General features: G+C 37.5%; 1 protein-coding gene across 3 annotated transcripts in view; it reads left to right on the top strand.

Annotated features, from left to right (window-relative positions):
• kcnj21 (potassium inwardly rectifying channel subfamily J member 21) overlaps window positions 1-18,269 on the top strand; it is a 45,371-nt gene extending 27,102 nt beyond the window's left edge. For 2 of the 3 annotated variants that reach the window (XM_051864718.1, XM_051864717.1), the window contains 3 exons: window positions 7,492-7,625; window positions 8,393-9,269; window positions 16,903-18,269. In XM_051864718.1, the coding sequence (XP_051720678.1) occupies window positions 7,548-7,625; window positions 8,393-9,269; window positions 16,903-17,249 (1,302 nt within the window). In that variant the 5' untranslated portion in view covers window positions 7,492-7,547 and the 3' untranslated portion in view covers window positions 17,250-18,269. The other variant, XM_051864719.1, reaches the window with a different exon arrangement.
• Window positions 18,270-18,625: the final 356 nt, after the last annotated feature.

Here is an 18,625-nt window from a genome sequence, read left to right as displayed (position 1 = left end):
ATGCAGCATGTAGTGCAGTTAAATTCTTGAATACACACAGGACATCCATGATGCAATTAGACCACAGCTAAAATGTGAACTCAAGGTGAACTCTCCAGCCGTCATTGGCAATGATGATCCAGTCTATCTCAGAAACAGAGGGATTATGTAAAAATTGTTGAAAAGGTAATTATGCAAATCGTGGTAGCAGTGAGTTAGTGTTCTATGTCACCGCTCTCCAGTTTCCCACTGCTGGATGGGTCTGCAATAGAAAAGCCTGTTTTTGCCCTTGAGGCTTTTCTCACCACTGATTGAAGATCATAAAGCAAGTGAAGTAAGACATTTCACATTTAAACAACGGTGGATAAAGGTTGCGCAAAGGTCAGAGCCTGTGACGAAGATCAGTCTAAGCCATCTCAATGGATCTTCCCTTGAGCACTGTGCAATGTATTTCAGCATTATAGTCATTTTTATGTCTTCTCTGTCTGGAGTCATTCAGCTAATAGAAGGCAGACTGAAATAATAGTCATGTTCTGCTCCGAAGTTATATGCCATCTCTCGGACAGTCTTCCTTTAAGGGTGACCTCTTATAAAGAGACTTTTAATTACTGGTGCTTGTTACACATTTATGTGCAAGGGGTTGATTTTTATTGATTTTTTTTTTTTTTTTTTTAATTTTTGTTAAATGAACATCACGTTAAAACTGTCTTGGAAATTTTTTTTACCATGCCTATAATTAATTTTTGCTATTTGAATGAGTTTTATGTAGATTTTATTGTTTTACTCTTGTCCCAGACCTAGACATTGTCATATACTATAAAAATGTACAGTAAGAATTTTAATATATCTAATAAAAACAATATATAATTAATAATTGTTCTTTTTAAAAAATAAAAAAAAAACATTTAAATATTTATTGCGTGAAAATGATTTATATAATTATTTATACAATTTTCCCCCTATATTTTCCCCCAAAAGTTAGTATACCTGTTTACAGAATTGAGATAAAATATGAGACAAAAACAAAAAGTAAATTTTACGCATAAACAGCATATTGTTAGTTTTTAGTATTTTCAATTGGTCAAATTATGCAAAAATATTGTTTTCATTTAAATATATATATATATATAAAGCTGGCTGTGAATTTGCAATTTCTGCCACAGAATGCTATTAAACACAATATATTTTGAGATTTTAATTTTAATAGGGCTGTGTGATATGGACAAAAAATACTTTAACGATTTTTTATCAATATTGCGATTTCGATTTTAATCACAATTATGAAACTATTTCTTTAAACACATACTATACTTGTCTGTATCTTTTTTTGTGGAAGTCTACTTTATTGATGATATTTGCGTCACCATATTTTTTCATAAATGATATGTGACAATGTCAGTTATTTCTTTATGCCTTTTTCTTTATTAAACTTTTTTTTTCGTATGTTGTGCAGTTCGCAATGCTTGTATTATCGATTCATGTTCACCTGTTTCAGAATGTGCCATTGTTTTTCAATGTAAACAAAACCCGTTTTGCCGCAATGATCTTGCAAATTACCTGGCTCTATGATACATCATCTCTTCTGTACTCAAAATATTCCCAAACCACAATGTTGATTATTTTTTTCTTTTGGCCAAGTCCTTATCCTGCCCTGCATCAGCTTCCCTGTTTCTTCCATGTCGTAACGCTAAACCTGCTCTGTTCTGTTCTCACACTAGATTTAGGTGCACTGCATTCAGGTTGCACACTGAGATGGCTGGCGGAAAAATCGTGCTTTCTGCAGTTTAAAAATCGTGCATGCTCACATTAATCACACAGCCCTACATTTTAGAGCTTTGTAGAGATTTAAGTCATAATAATGAAACCATGATCAAAAAGAGGCGAAGTGCTTCAGTTCCTCACGGCTTGTCATGGTCGTCTCAGTGAGAGGCACAGAGGAGCAAGAGTGCTCTCCTGCTGCTCACTCCAGTTGGTGACATTTTACAATGACCCCTGGTGCAATCCAGTGTTCCTGTTTGTGATGATGCAACAGTTTAGGCAGAGTGACAGTGGCACAGTTGTGGCCGAGCTGCAGGGTGTTTGACTGTAAAATGTAGCTAGGGCAGAGATGACAGCGTCCTGGTTGATTCAGTCTCCTGGGGTCTTGATTTGGTCAAACCATATTTGGCATTTTCTATTTTGTGTTGACCCAAGGATAAGCTACAGACATGAAAAGCAGGAAGCATTGCTGCTGTCTCTCCAGTGTGGTCATTTATAGTGTCTGCCCTCGGCACTTATCCAATTAAATGGCAAAACCTAATGACCAAAGTTACCTCACTCCTCTGCTAGTTTAACTTTCTGAAGTCAAGTTGACTTGTCTGCTTGCGACTGCTTAATGACATCTCTACTGATTTGCACTCGCTGTTCTGTATATGAAGTTTCACACAAAAGTTCTGGTAAAGCCTGTTCATGCAATCCTGCCAATCACAACATTAAGCCTGTGTCATAAGCAAGTGGGTTTGTGCGCTGTTTAGAATTAAATTAAGAAAGTGTTTTTAAATCCCAGTTCAGTTCCTGAATTTCATTTGAATTTAAATTGAGGTAGAAGACAGAATTGCAGAAGGAATGAATGAATTGCCTTGTGACACTGAAGACTGGACTAATGATGCTGAAAATTCAGCTTTGGGATAAATAACGTTTTAAAATATACTGAAATACAAAACACTTTATTTTAAATTATAATAATATTTTAAAAATATTACTGTTTTGATCACGTAAATGCAGCCTTGGTGAGCATAAGAGACTTCTTTACTGACCCCAAACTTTTGAATGGCAAAATTTTTAGTTGTATTTAGTTTATCATATTTAATCATAAATAAAATTTTAAACATTAGAACATATTAAGTATTGTTTTATACAACAGTTACAGAGATTTTTCAGTGACTCTTTCAGCAGGTCACATCGATACGGCAGAGCGTGTTGACAAGTGTCCATTTTTATGAGTGAATCATTGATTCATTTACTCAACTGATTCATTCAAATACAATCATTCATTCAAGAATGAATCAGTTGGAATAGTCAAAGTAGTATGCTAATATGCAGTTCCGAATTCAGCAACTGATTCATTCAGGAACAAAACAAATGTCTTTTTCAGTGAGTCATTGAATCATTGACTGAAATGATTCATTTAAAAACATTGTTTTCAATTAGTTACACCACTACTATGTGTTGCTTGGAGATGAAACAGTTAATTCTGGTGTAGTTTATCATTAGAGGAGCAAAAATAGCAAGTAACCAGCAAAACTGCCTTTTATTGCTTGAAGGACGCATTGAAGAAAGTTTTCAGCAACATGTATAAAGTTTCTTTTAGCTTGTTTATGGTCCTGCTAAATGGGGACAGTTTGTCTTCTTGGCTCCTAAAGATATTTGTTACACACCCTTCTAATCTTGAACAGGAAATTTGTCAAGCTAAAATAATGGCAAAACAAACAAGTCAAGATATCAGCACTGTATATATAGTTCATCAGTTCAGTTTACACAATAAATCATTTCACATTGCTTTAGTTTATCTGCGTTTGAGTTGTTAGCTGTCACTTTCTCTCGCTCTATCATCTTTCTCTTTCTCTCTCTCTCTCTGGACCAGTATATGTATGTCTGATCGGATCTCATAGTGGGTGCCGTCTGTCCCCATCTGCCTCAGACTGCTTTGCTCCATGTTCCCCATGGAGCCTGCCATCATTAATATTGCTTTCACGTGTGCTATATGAAAAAACCCACTGTTACACTCCCACACCTGCTGTCTGTGCTGTTGGGTGATGCTTGGGCAGAGAGGGAGAGCCGCAGTGTCACTGGAGACTCTAAGCTAATGGCTAATGTGTGGTAACAGATGTGGAATTCAGCAGTCAGTGAACATGATCAATAATGTGGAAATAAAGCGTTATACGGATTTGTAAGAAAGATGAGGCTGATACAGAATCGTTTGCAGGGTTTTGGGGATAAATGTTGACTATTAAGTTATTGGACTTCAAATATGTGATGATTATTATTTTGTATGCAAAATACTCATGGTAAAACCCCTTCTGAATAGACTGTATTGGTTTAGTCTTAGTCTGGGCTGGTGGACCGGCATAGCCGTTCTGTTCACCAACAATTTTTTTGATTATGTTATGAAAAAATAAAATTCTGAATGTTCTCCAAACATTAAATATGTTCAGTATTTTTTTTTTTTTTTTTTTAATGTTTAAAAAATGTTTTTTTTTTTCCTGGTTGTGTGAACATTAGAGAAAACATTAAGGGAACGTTTTATTTTATCATTGTGTAAACATTATGGGAACATTGCTTTTGTACTGAAACTAGTAAGTAGTAACGTTTCAGAAAAACATTCCATGAACAGTGTATAAATAATGTTTTTGTGCAAACTTTTAGAGAACATTATTAAAGACCAGAAAACTGAACAAATGTTTTATTAACGTTACTGGAAGAATGTTTGTTCATAACTTTAGCCAAAGTTCTGAGAACGTTCCGTGTTTAAACTTTTTTTCAGTGTTGATTTTGGTGACACTCAATTGCATTTTACTTCAAACTCTAAATATATTCAGTGCTGTAACAACTGCATTGATTTGTAAAACAGATTCAGAGACTAATTGTGAGCAACACTGTAGAGAAACATAATGTAACACTGAGCTTAATTAAGACCACTTGCATGCACATTTATTTCACCGTTTGTGGTAAATTAATCGGTCCCACTTTATATTAGGTGGCCTTAAATACTATGTACTTACATGCTGCCATTGAGGTGGGATAAGGGTAAGGATAGGGACAGGTTTGATGTTATTGGTAGGTTTAAGGGTGGGTTAAGGTGTAAAGGATGGGTCAATCGTGTAATTATAAATGTAATTACAGAAATTAATTACATGCAGGTATTTTTTTAAAATATAAATACAATGTAAAAACATGTATGTACACAATAAGTGCATTTAAATGTAAGTACATAGTAGTTAAAGGGTTAGTTCACCCAAAAATGAAAATTATCCCATGATTTACTCACCCTCAAGCCTTTCAGATGAACACAATCAGAGATGTATTTAAAAATATCCTTGCTTCTCCAAGCTTTATAATGGTTGTAAATGGGGGGCCACATTTTGAAGCAAAAAAAAAAAAAATGCATCCATCCATAATAAAAATAATCCATATGGCTCCAGGGGGTTAATAAAGGCCTTCTGAAGCAAAGCGATGGGTTTTTGTAAGAAAAATATCCATATTTAAAACTTTATTCACTATAATAACTAGCTTTCGGCAGACGACCTTACGCATCGATTCGCAGCGGAAGAGTGACCTCTGACCCGAAGCAATGATGAACACAGAAGCACAGAGTATAGAGCAAAACAAAACACTGGTTGCAAATTAGAAGTCTAAAACGAGACATTTTAAAGAGAAATGTCAGAGGATTTCTATATAAGAGAAGAGGAACTTGAGTTTGTTGCCCAGCCCTATTTGTTTGAACCGTGAGAGGCATCTAAGCTCATGCTACTCCTACATTCTGCGTCATAAAGGGGTTACTCATTTGGTGCAAGTTGACTTGCGCAGTGTATACGGTTGTCTGGCGGAAGCTAGTTATTTTAGTTTATAAAGTTTAAATATGTATGTTTTTCTTAAACCCATTGCTTCGCTTCAGAAGGCTTTTTAACCCCCTGGAGCCGTATGGATTATATTCTGATAGGATGAATTTTTGGGGGGGCTTCAAAACAGGCCCCCCATTCACTGCCATTATAAAGCTTGGAAGAGCCAGGATATTTTTAAATATATCTCCGATTGTGTTCGTCTGAAAGAAGATAGTCATATACAGTGGTGGTCAGAATTATTGGCACCCTTGGTAAATATGATCAAAGATGACTGTAAAAATAAATCTGCATTGTTTATCCTTTTGATCTTTAATTCATAAAATTAAAATCTAACCTTTCATTGAAGGAAAAGAATTGAAAGTGGGGGGGAATCACATTATGAAATAAATGTTTTTTCTCCAAAAAACGTTGGCCACAATTATTGGCACCCTTTTATTCAATTTTACAACCTCCTTTTGCCAGGAAACCGGTCTCAGACTTTTCTTCTATAATGCCTGATGAGTTTGGAGAACACCTGACAAGAGATCAGAGACCATTCCTTCATACAGAATCTCTCCAGATCCTTCAGATTCCCAGCTCCATGTTGGTGCTTCTTCTCTTCAGTTCATTCCACTCATTTTCTATAGGGTTCAGGTCAGGGGACTGGGATAGCCATGGCAGAAGCTTCATTTTGTGCTCAGTGACACATTTTTGTGTTGGTTTTGATGTTTGTTTTGGATCATTGTCCTGATGGAAGATCTAACCACGGCCTATTATTGGATTTCTTGCAGAAGCAGTCAGGTTTTGATTTATCTGTTGGTATTTGATAAAATCCATGATACCATGTATCTGAACAAGATGTCCAGGACCTCCAGCTGAAAAATAGGCCCACAACATTAAAGATCCAGCAATATATTTAACATGAAAAGCAGGAAGCGTGGGCATGGGGTACTTTTTATCCATGTGTGCACCAAACCCATCTGGTGGGTTTGCTGCCAAAAAGCTCTTTTTTTAGTTTCATTTGACCATAGAAGCTGGTCCCATTTGAAGTTCCAGTCGTGTCTGACAACTGAATATGCTGGAGATTGTTTCTGGATGAGAGCAGAGGATTTTTCTTGAAACCCTCCCAAACAACTTGTAGGGATGTAGAGGCTGTTTGATCATTTTTTTAGGCTTTCTGGGACTCAAGACTCAACTAATCTCTGCAGTTCTCCTGCTGTGATCCTTGGAGAGTCATTGGCCACTCAAGCTTTCCTCCTCACTGTGCATTAGGACGATTTAGACACACGTCCTCTTCCAGGCAGATTTGTAACATCTTTAGTTGATTGGTTCAACAATCTTTTGCTGCACATCAGAAGTATATTCTTTGGTTTTACTCATTGTGATGAATGATTAAGGGAATTTGGCCTTTGTGTTTCCTCATGTTTATACTCTTGTGGAATAGGAAGTCATGGCTGGACAATTTCATGTTCATGATCACCCTGGTGTGCAAAAAAAATGTAAATATGAATGGGAATATACTTCAATGGGAGATATTTTACTCTTAAAAAATTCTAGGGGTGCCAATAATGTGGCCAACGTGTTTTGGAGAAAAACATTTATTTCATAATGTGATTTTTCCCCCCACCTTCAATTGTTTTCCTTCAATGAAAGGTTAGATTTTTGCTAATTTTATGAATTAAAGATCAAAAGGATAAACCATGCAGATTTATTTTTACAGTCATCTTTGATCATATTTACCAAGGGTGCCAATAATTCTGACCACAACTGTACATCTAGGATGGCTTGAGGGTGAGTAAATCAAGGGATAATTTTCATTTTTGGATTAACTATCCCTTTAAGGCCACCTAATATAAAGTGGGACCAATTACTCCAATCTTTGCTCTCCATTACGAGTTTCACCTACTAGCTTTTATGTGTTTGCTTTAAATAGTTGGAGAGCTCCAGCTACTGTGTTGGATCGGTGACGACGTCTACGGCTTCCGGGCCATGAGTAGCTTTAAGGGCCAGGATGTTGAAAAACAGGGCATCAAGCTGCCAAAAAAATGGATTGATTCCAATGATAAAGTAAGTTCAGTTATCACATTTACTATTCTTTTATGTTGTTTTACATGTGTGAATGTTGAGGAAGCTACTTTGGAACTGTAGCTTGTAAGCTACTCTTAGTTTACAGTAGTTCAGCTACAGTCAATTTAACCACTAACTAAATTGTAAAGATTGCGGTTGATATGATTTTTTCTAATGTTTTTGAAAGAAGTGTTTTATGCTGACCAAGGCTGCATTTATTTGATCAAAAATCCAGACAGACAGAAATATTGTGAAATTTTATTACAATTTAAAAGAACTGTTTCCTATTTTAATATATTTTAAAATACAGTTTATTCCTGTGATGGCAAAGCCGAATTTTCAGCATCATTACTCCAGTCTTTAGTGTCACATGATCCTTCAGAAATCATTCTGATATGCTGATTTGGTGCTCAAAAAACTGCTGCTTAATATTTTAATGGAAATATTAACATTAGAAATGTCTTTACTGTCACTTTTGATCAATTTAATGCATCATTGATGAATTACAATGCCACTTGTTGGAAACTAGCTTGTTACTGAAAAAGCTACTCTGTTTTGAAAAAACAAACAAACATACTAAACCAGTAGGGTCACTACTTTTCGTTAATTACTCACCAACACTGATATTAACTGTCCTGCTTTTAAGTTTGATTACCATACTTTGATGGCTTCTGCTACTGTTTATTTTTTCTTTTAGCCTATTTTGATGTGTTTCTTTTCTGTCTTCTTTTTCTATTCTTGCTTTCTATTCTCGCACATGACGGTAGATCCCCACAGACCGTACAATGGTTGTTGGGGGAAGTGTGGGAGGAGGAGACGCTTCTGATCCTTCAGGATGTCCGCTGAAGAAACGGCGCCAACGCTACGTGGAAAAGGACGGCAAGTGCAATGTCCATCATGGAAACGTGCGCGAAACATACCGTTACCTGACAGACATCTTCACCACGCTAGTGGACTTAAAGTGGCGCTTCAATCTGCTGGTCTTCACGCTGGTCTACACCACCACCTGGGTGTTTTTTGGCCTCATTTGGTGGCTCATCGCCTACATCCGTGGAGATCTGGACCATACTGATGACGCCAAGTGGACACCTTGTGTGAATAACCTTAATGGCTTCGTCTCTGCGTTCCTTTTTTCCATCGAGACCGAGACCACCATCGGTTATGGGTACCGTGTCATAACGGACAAATGCCCCGAGGGAATCATCCTGCTTCTGGTGCAGGCCATCTTGGGCTCCATCGTCAATGCCTTCATGGTGGGTTGCATGTTTGTGAAAATCTCACAGCCAAAGAAACGCGCCGAAACTCTCATGTTTTCCAACACAGCTGTGATATCCGTGCGGGACAGCAAACTGTGTTTGATGTTCCGTGTCGGTGACTTGCGAAACTCGCACATAGTGGAGGCCTCCATTAGGGCCAAGCTCATCCGCTCTAAACAGACCAAGGAAGGAGAGTTCATTCCCCTAAACCAGACGGACATTAATGTGGGCTTTGATACGGGGGACGATCGACTGTTTCTGGTGTCACCGCTGATCATTTGCCATGAGATCAACAAGAACAGCCCCTTCTGGGACATCTCTCAGGAGCAACTGTCACGAGAAGAGTTTGAAATAGTGGTCATCCTGGAAGGAATGGTAGAGGCCACAGGTGAGTGTAGATCACAGAGAATGAGAGAGTGTGGGTAACATAGAATGATGAGTCTTGTTCCCCTGCTGGCAAATGTCATAACTACACTGTTATGCAAGCAAAACAACATGTTTCTCCACTGACTGGCATTCAAAAGTTAAGGAGCCCCTAAAGGGAGATGGTGAAGAAAAAAAATATATGGGAGGAAAAAATTATTTGGCAATGCTTCTGCGTTCTCTCGCAAATATTTTGCGTTTCTCCAAGAGACTTTGCGTTCGCTCATAAAATGTTTGCGTTCCCCCGAGAAACTTTGCGTTCTCTCTCAAAGAACACAAAAGTTTTGCGAGTGAAATCAAAGGTTTGGTGAGCAAACACAAAGTTTATCAGGGGAACGCAAACATTTTGCGAGTGAACGCAAAAGCATTAACTTATTATTTTTCCTCCTGTCTAATATTTTTTCCACCACCATGTCTCCTTAGAAGCTCTGTAAAAAGTAGACATGTATTTCAGTTAAAAAGCAATATTTACATTACAAATATTTGATTATTAAAGTAGATGTGGTAACACTTTACAAAAAGGTTCATTAGTTAACATAAACTAATAATGAACTGCACTTCTACAGCATTTATTAATCTTTGTTAATGTTAATTTCAACATTTACTAATACAGTATTAAAATCTTGTTGACATTAGTTAATGCACTGTGAACTAACATGAACAAACAATGAATAACTGTATTTTCATTAACTAACGTTAACGAAGATTAGTAAATACAGTAACAAATGTATTGCTCATGGTTAGTTCATATTAGTTAATACATTAACTAATGTTTAACTAATGAACCTTATTGTAAAGTGTTACCGTAGATGATTAACCAGCTCTCAATTTAAAAATGTAAAAAAAATATATATATATATTTATTTATTTTAAATGTACATTTTTACATCATATAATAAAATATTAAAATTCCAAAAATGAAAATTGTCATTTAAAACCTGTATGATTGTCTTTCTTCTGTGGAATGCCATTTTCTTTTAATAATTTAAAAATATTTTGTGTAACGAAAGTGGAGTTGTCCAGCTCAAAAATGACAACAAAGAACTACAAAATTATATCATGAAATTTTATAATGTGATTTGTATCTATATGAATCATGTACTATATTTAAATTCTTCAGAAGCATAATTACTTTGTGTGATGAACAGGCCATCAAATAATTTTTGAGTTGAATGAATCCAGTTCACAAAAACAAATGATTTATGAATAAGAGTGATTTAGTTAAACTCTCTGATCTGGTTGCAAAGGTTAAATATGAAAAATTCAGAAGGCTTGGAATATAGCATGTGAGTCATTTTTATGAAAATCTTATGTTGCTTTTGGGTCCCTTAAATAGCTTGAAAGTCTCAGTCCTCATCTACTTTATATCGAAAGGAGTTGCCGGGATATTCTTCGAAAGAAAACAAATTTGAGATAAATGTTAACGAATGTCTCTCTCCAGGTAAATCGGAGCTCCTTGGATGAATCAGGAGTATTTAAATGGGTGTTGCCTGAAAGTCAAACATGAAAAGTGACCAGATTTACCACAGTTCCCCTGGTAACAGAATGCTGACAGCAGGGCGTGATATGGTATTTTCATGGGATTCGCTAATTATATTGACAGTGTATTCATGTGACAGCAGTTGCAATTACACTATGCTAATTAGCTTTTGCATTGTGTTCTGTGTCAGTATAGACAGATATTGCTGCCTGCATGGAGCAGGAAGATGGAGGACTCTTGAGATGTTTCTCAGTAAGACAAGCTCATGGCCTGTCGATAGATCCGCCTCAGGGAAATTAGTGAGCAGAAGACAATTGAAAGAACTATAATGCAATTCACTCTCACGCATACATAAATACACACACGGCTCACAAACACACTCTCTCCTACATCTAAAATAATGAATCATTGCTCAGGAGTGGGATGCAGTGAGTAGTTTCAGTCCACAATCATCACACTTGTTCAGAGCAGTTAAACTTTTTTTTGTCTCACATCTGACATTCAAGAGCATCCCACTTTCAGTCGATGTAGGTTTAACCTATCTATTATTAGACAAAAAGCAGGATAACAGTAAAAGAATCAGTATCAGAAATAATACCAAACTATTCAGGTCAGGACTGTACCTCAAGGCCTAATGAAATTGGAAAATTATAGAGAATAATTATTGATTTCTTTTTCATGTCTGACAGTGACAAGTAATGAAATAATGGAGGTTTAAGATTGGCCAATAAGGGTAATGACATCAGGGAGACACAGAACTTGGTCCAAGTCTAATAACAATTATAATTGTTCTCATAACAAATGTAATTTAAGCCTGAACCTGAGCAACAACTCAGACTTAAAGGGATACTTCATCCAAAAATCTGTCATTTACTCACCCTCATGTTCTTGACTTACTTTCTTCTGTGGAATGCAAAAGAAGATATCTTGAAGAATTTAACTGTTCTTGTCCATATAATGAATGTCAATGGGGTCCAAAACAACATATATGGATTGTATGATTCATTGTCTGGACAAAACAGCACTGAGACACTGACACACAAATCTCTTATTTTGTATCCCATACAAGGAAGAATGTCATACAGGTTTGGAACATGTTGCTGCTTACCACAGAGAAAAAAATAATTAAAATAATGCATTAACAATTGAGGTCTATGGGACACGACATAGAGTGCTGCAGGGATGATGTATTTTTGTAGGCCAAAACCCGGAAGTATTTTGGCAGTTTCCATCGTCCTGAAGTAAGTGTGTTTTTGGTTAAATGCCTGAAATAAGGTCTGTGGAAAACACAAGCTCAAGATATTTTCATTTTTTATTCTGTGACATAAAATACATCAGTAATACCCCCTTGTGATTTTTTTAAAGCTTTTACTTGCTAACCAGTGGCAAAATGGGACTAAAGAGGTTGTCGGGGACATTAAACGTCATCACACTGAACAAGAATACTCATCTACTCACTAGTCCACTTTCAGAGCCTTATTGCGTTTTGAATCATGCTCTCGCAAACTATTCTAACTCAAATGTTCAGGGAAAACATTTTTTAAATAAAGACTTGTCCGACACTAGTGACATTGAAGTCATGCAACTGTGGTGTAGTTTGTTTTGCTTTTAACTACTGCCGATTGTATTTAGTATTCAAAATTCATAAAAGTTGTGTTCAATTGTGAGGATTAACATGTAGATAAAACATGTAAGAATCATACATTTTTGTTAGTAACTGCTTTTTTAATGTTTTATTTTTTAAAATAATCCTATTGGGTTTTTGTCGAGGCAACCAGGGTAATGCAAACTTCCAGGTTGCGCTACAAAAATATGTCATCACAGCAGCTCTCTGTTGCACTGGTATAAATGCTAAAATACACACAAAAGCCACAAAACTTAAACATTATATGTATTAATTGTAATAAAAGTGCTTACTAATCTTATCTGTGCAAAGTTATTTCCAATTTATGCCTGTCTGTAATGTGTATGTTCAGTTTTTGTGTGTGTGTGTGTGTGTGCGCGTGTGTGTGTGTGTGTGTGTGTGTGTGTGTGCGTGTTCAGTTTTGGTTTTATTTTGGTTTCAGTTCTGTTCCTGTTTTTCCTGCCTTAGTTCAGTTCCCACACCTGTTCCGTTTTATCCTTGATTACGCTCCACATGTATTTAAGCCCTGTGTTTTGTTCAGTTTTTTGTCCGGTATCGTCTGTTTAAGTGGTTGTGTTAGTTTATTTCTCTGACGATCTCCTGATTGTTCCTTGTTTATTTTATTAAAGACTATTTTGTTTATCTACTCCTCCTTCGTGCGCTTCACTACAGCCACACCCTGACAGAATACCGGACCTTGAAAAGATTAGATTGCGGCTTTTTTCTTGCTTTCTTTCTTTGCTCCCCCCTCACTAGCCAGTAAAGAGAACTAAGTCAACCATCACCCCTGACCAGGTGCATGAGCCGGCAACACTGTGTGGGACTGCTCATGGAGTACGAGGGAATAGAGGAAGACCCCGCCCACACTCCCACTGCAGCTGGCCTCTGCAAACTGTTTTTATGATAAATTGGAAGAGGATATTTCCCTTATTCTCCAGTCCCCGTTGGTTCCGCCCAGCTCCAAGTCTCCTGTGTCTCCGCTGGTTCCACCCAGCTCCAAGTCTCCTGTGTCTCTGCTGGCTCCGCCCAGCTTGAAGTTTTCTGTGCCCCGGCTGGTTCCGCCCGGCTCAGAGTCTCCTGTGTCTCCACAGTTCCCACCCAGCCTCTCTCTCCCACCTCCTCTTCCAAACTCAGCCAGTTGCTCAGCCCCGCCTCCGCTGGTTCCCTTCAGTCCCTCGGCTCCTCTTCTGATGCCTCTCTATTGTGTGGATTTGGTCTCCAGCTCCACCCATTCAAGAGGATCCCCTGACTCCGCCTCCAGCCGTCGATCCCGTCACTCCACCTTGGCCCGTCGACCTGTCAGCTCCACCTTGGTTCCTCCCTCCCTCGGCTCCACCTGGGACCACCGTCCTTACGGCTCCACCAGGCTCCCTCATTCCTCCGGTTCCGCCTTTGTCAGACATCACCCTGCCTGTGCCACAGACTTACGGGCCTTCAGCTACGCTTTGTCCCTACACCCCTTCAGCTCCATCGGGCTCCGCCTTCACTCCGGCTCCTCGTTGGTCCTCAGTCCCACCGGCTCCACCTCAGTCCTCTAGCTCCACCTCGGATGTTTGTCACTGTGGCTCTGCCTCGGCCTGCAGGACCATCGCCTGGTCTCGCTGGCTCCACTTCCATCGACCTCATCTCCGTCAGTCACCCCCCTGGAGTCATCAGCCAAGTCTCCACCATGGTTCCTCCCTCCATCGACTCCACCGTGGGCCATCGTCCTGGCTGAGCTTTGGGTACTCGCCTGGCTCCTCCTGCTCCTGGCTCCTCCCTCCACTTCCCCATGGACTGTTCTGCCTGCCCCTGTTTGGTTACGTCCCTCTCCAGCTCCATGTCCTCCACCTGAGCCCCCTCCCTCCCTCCTCTGTTTGACTCCCCATGTATTGTGTTTTGTTCCGTTCTTTGTTCAATCTATGTGTTCGATCTAAGTCCTGAGTGTTCCTTGTTTATTTTATTAAAGACTATTTTGTTTCTCTACTCCTTCGTGTGTTTCACTACAGCCACACCCTGACACTGACATAAACAAATAAAAGGAACTACTTACTTAACCCGAGGTTCATCCACCTAAAACAATAGTGTCACCACTAAAAGGATGATTCAGACAAATTTACAGCTTAAATAATCTTTATGTATGGAAGAATTAATGTAAGTGTTTTAGCAAAAAAAAAAAAAATTCAAGCTGCACATTTTGGCTTTTAAACCCTCTGGAATTAATTGCACCATAGACTTTTATTATTTCAAACACGTTTTTACAAACTGAGGTGAAATTATTGTCTGTGGTAGTCGATGATACAGATGCTGTCGAGAGAGCTTAACTTGTGTTGAACCCAGCACATACCCTTAAATAAAGCCTTTTAAACTGCCCACGGGGTGCTGCATTTAGCAGAACCTGCTTGATGTGGCCCTCAGAGGCTTTGAAATGTTTTAAAACCTCTTCCCTTTAATAAATTAAGGCTTTAGTATCAGCGAGGCTTTGGTTCTGCTTCTACTTGGGTTCTTGTCTAATGTTTTGGAATTGCCCTGTGTGGCTAACAAAGCATTTTATTCACAGTGAAATGTTTTTGAATTAACAGACTTCAAGTTTAAAATGTCCGAATGGAGGTGTTAAAGTCAACTGCAGAGCATTATCACTGAAAGTAAAGCTTCTCTTGTGGTTTTGCAGTAGTATGCATTGATTATATCGTTAGATGCTTACCCAGTGTGGTTATTATACACTGGGAATCTCATGAATTTTGATGTGTTTGATGAATGATATCTGCTGAGTTTTTCCTAAATATCATTTATATTCATTATGACAGCCCCTATACATCACTGTGTGTGTTTGCTTATGTGAGTGTTTGAAAAGGCTTGTTGAAAGTGTTTTGTTGCTGTGTTTGTCACTGCATGTCTTTGCAGTAATTGATGTGTTTATTTGAGGTTCACTTAAGCAGATGATTAAAAAGCTTGTATTCTATTTTTAGGTGGTGTGCACATAAATATTCAGCAGAGCAAGTGCATACATGTCTGCGTGTTTCACAGGAAACATGATATTTTCAATGAATTAAGCTTACAGTACATTTCTGTTGACATATTGGCAGGATCATCACTAACCTTAAAAGGTCAAAAGCACAATTAGACAGTGATCTTTAGGTATTTGGAAAAAGATGAAATGGAACAGGTAGTTCTTCAGCAAATGTTACAGAAGCCTTATTGAGGGATTAATATGTAGCCAATACTGAACTGACCTAATCATAGGTGTTCAAAATGAAGAAATAATAATAAATTCTGTTTTATATTTTATATATTACAAACTTAAGCCACAGTAAAAATGTTATGTCATAGCATTAGATAACAAAATATAAAAAAATAATAATACAGTATGTATCTAATAAAAAAAAAAAAAAAATTATTTTATAGCCTGTATTTATATGAACTCAGATACGGTTTGAAATTAAACATTTTGTCAACTAGGCCTAATGCAAAGACATCTATACATTATACATACATTTATAAGTAGACCTATGTCTTAAGTGTCTACATTTGTTTTAGAGCCACTATATATTCAAGTATTGCTCTAAATAAATAATTAAAAAATTAACTTTCCAAATATTGCTATTTGTCCTACTTTGGATTTAATTTAACAAGAGATTTGCTTCTTCAAGTCTCTTAATTTTTCTCTAATAAACTAAGGCAAAGCAAGTGTTCAATTCTGATTTATTCCTCAGATCCGATGTTTTTGTTTGGATGTTCACATCATTTTTTAAATGTGGCCAATATCAAATTAGAGTGTGAACAGGTCACGATCCTGAACTGACTCGCATGCACAAAAGAACTATAACAAAGACGGCACATATATGGAAGTAAACAAGGAGTTTACTGAAGTCAACATTTACGCATTCATTTAGGCTATCAGGTGATGTGCTGCAGAAGCCAGTGAATTTGTGTGCAGGCGATAAGGAGGATGCAGACGAGGAGAAAGAGAGCACAGTTCTTCTCATACTGTTTTTTTTCCCCCACGTTTTGTGCTTGTATAGAGCTGTCACTGTCATATTTATGAGTATAAAAGCACTGACTAACTTCGCTGCCATCTTCCATATTCAAAGAACTACCGGTAAAATCTTTGGAGTGACTCCCATCAGGGCAGAATTGTGACAAATGTTGATCTATAGAGTGACGTAAAAGTCGCGTGAATCCCGATTCGACTGTTCAGACTGAGGCCGCAATGCAAAACATCAGACCTGTATCTGATTTAAATTATGATCACATATGGAAGTGGCCTAAATCATCAGATTCCATGTGGTTTCAGCTGTTCACACTGTAATGAAAAAAAAAAAAAAACAGACTCAAGTCGCATATGAGCAAAATATTTGGGCCACTTTAACCTGCAGTCTGAATGTAGGCCTAGCCTAATATATGATTGTCCACACCATAGTAGGTCTAATTTGGATTCAGCCTCTTTCTGTTTTCATTGCTATTTTTGTTGTTCTTTTCTGTACTCATGACGTTTTCATCTGTCTTTCCCCACAGGAATGACATGTCAAGCCCGCAGCTCGTACCTGAACTCAGAGGTGCTTTGGGGGGAACGCTTTACCCCTGTCCTCTCGTTGGAGGAGGGATTCTACGAGGTGGATTATGACACCTTCCACCACACCTATCCCTCTCCAACCCCTTCCTGCTCCGCACGGGAGCTAGCAGAACTGGCAAAGAAAGGGGAAGCTATCCCTTTGCCCCCTATTTCACCCCCAGCAACCCTGGGAGAGCCCCTAAGCCCAGAGGAGATGCATGAGGAGGAGGACAAGGAAGAAGAAGAAGAAGCAGCAGAAGAGACTATTAGCAATGGTGATGTGAACAGAATGGAATATGAGCAAGAATGAGTTAATGCAATCTGCAGTCTTTTGCTGCCCCTGTGTGGCAGATGAATAAAGACAGCCACATAAACACCACAAAAACTGAGGAATAGTTACACATCTATAGACCTACATTTCGTTATTGACCCCACACTGGTACTGTTATTAACTGTGTTCAAGAATAGAACAAAATTGCACATGGCAAAGTTTTTACATTTTAGCCGCAAAAATACTTAAAACCTCTTTCAGCTTGGACTTAAATGCAATTTATTTAAATAAGATGTAAATAATTGCAGCTTTGTGCTGTGCTTGCTTAAGAGCTTGCATCATTGCTTTTGAGGTTTATAAGTATTTCCAAATCCATTGTATTTAGAGAGATTGCGATTTATTGCCCCAGATGGTGCTTATAGCTACACTACAGCATTTTCTGTGGAAAACCGCTGGTCAAAAACATATTTGTTTTTCTGTTTCTTTAATGAAGGACATTCCATTCTCTATAAAGGGAATATTGAATATGCATAGAATATACTTACAATTGCACATTATGTATGGAATTATAAACATAAGCTCATGTATAGAAAATAATATCTGTAATAAGTAAAATGTCGATTTTTTTTTTGTTTTGTTTTTTGTTCAAACAGCGGCCTCTGCTGTTGGCTGACCATATGTCTAGATTGGCTGACAATTTCTAGTGAGATGTGCCAAAGTGTTAATGATGGGAAATAATTTTTGGATTTCTTTGAATAACAGATATGTATCACAATCACTAAAAGTTGGACATTAACACCCAGCAAACAGAACGCACAATGTAACTGTTGCTCATTTATTTTGTTAACACATTGTAAACACATTGTAGCTACTATTTTTGTCATTTTCCATATCTTATGTCTACCATTCATATTTCCGCTTGAGGAACACCCTCACTGTTATTTATAGTTCTTCTTTTTTTGTTTTGTTTTTTTACACCAGATTTAATAAAATTCCATTTCTGTTTTAATTTACAAGAAGTGAATAAAGCAATTAAATAAAAAGATTATCCTTCTCAGATACTACCTCAGTTTCTATGAGAATATGAAATAAGAATTACATTTTAAAACAACATACAGTCATCTAAAACCGCTTGTGATAAAACATTACAACAACACAGGACCTAAAGTCAGCATGAAATGGAAGTTGTGATAGTCTTTTCTTCCCTAGTTTGGAAACTTCTTTTATGCTCACAAAGGCTGCATTTATTGAATCAAAAATACAGTAAAAACAGTAATATTGTGAAATATTATTACAATTCAAAATAATTGTTTTCTATTTTAATAAATTTAAAAATGTGATTAGTTCCTGTGATGGCAAAGCTGAAATTTCAGCATCATTACTCCAGTCTTCAGTGTCACATGATCCTTCAGAAA

This window comes from Ctenopharyngodon idella, chromosome 16, assembly GCF_019924925.1.
Source record: "Ctenopharyngodon idella isolate HZGC_01 chromosome 16, HZGC01, whole genome shotgun sequence".
Taxonomy (NCBI): Eukaryota; Metazoa; Chordata; class Actinopteri; order Cypriniformes; family Xenocyprididae; genus Ctenopharyngodon; species Ctenopharyngodon idella.
This window is presented reverse-complemented; position numbering and strand designations above follow the sequence as displayed.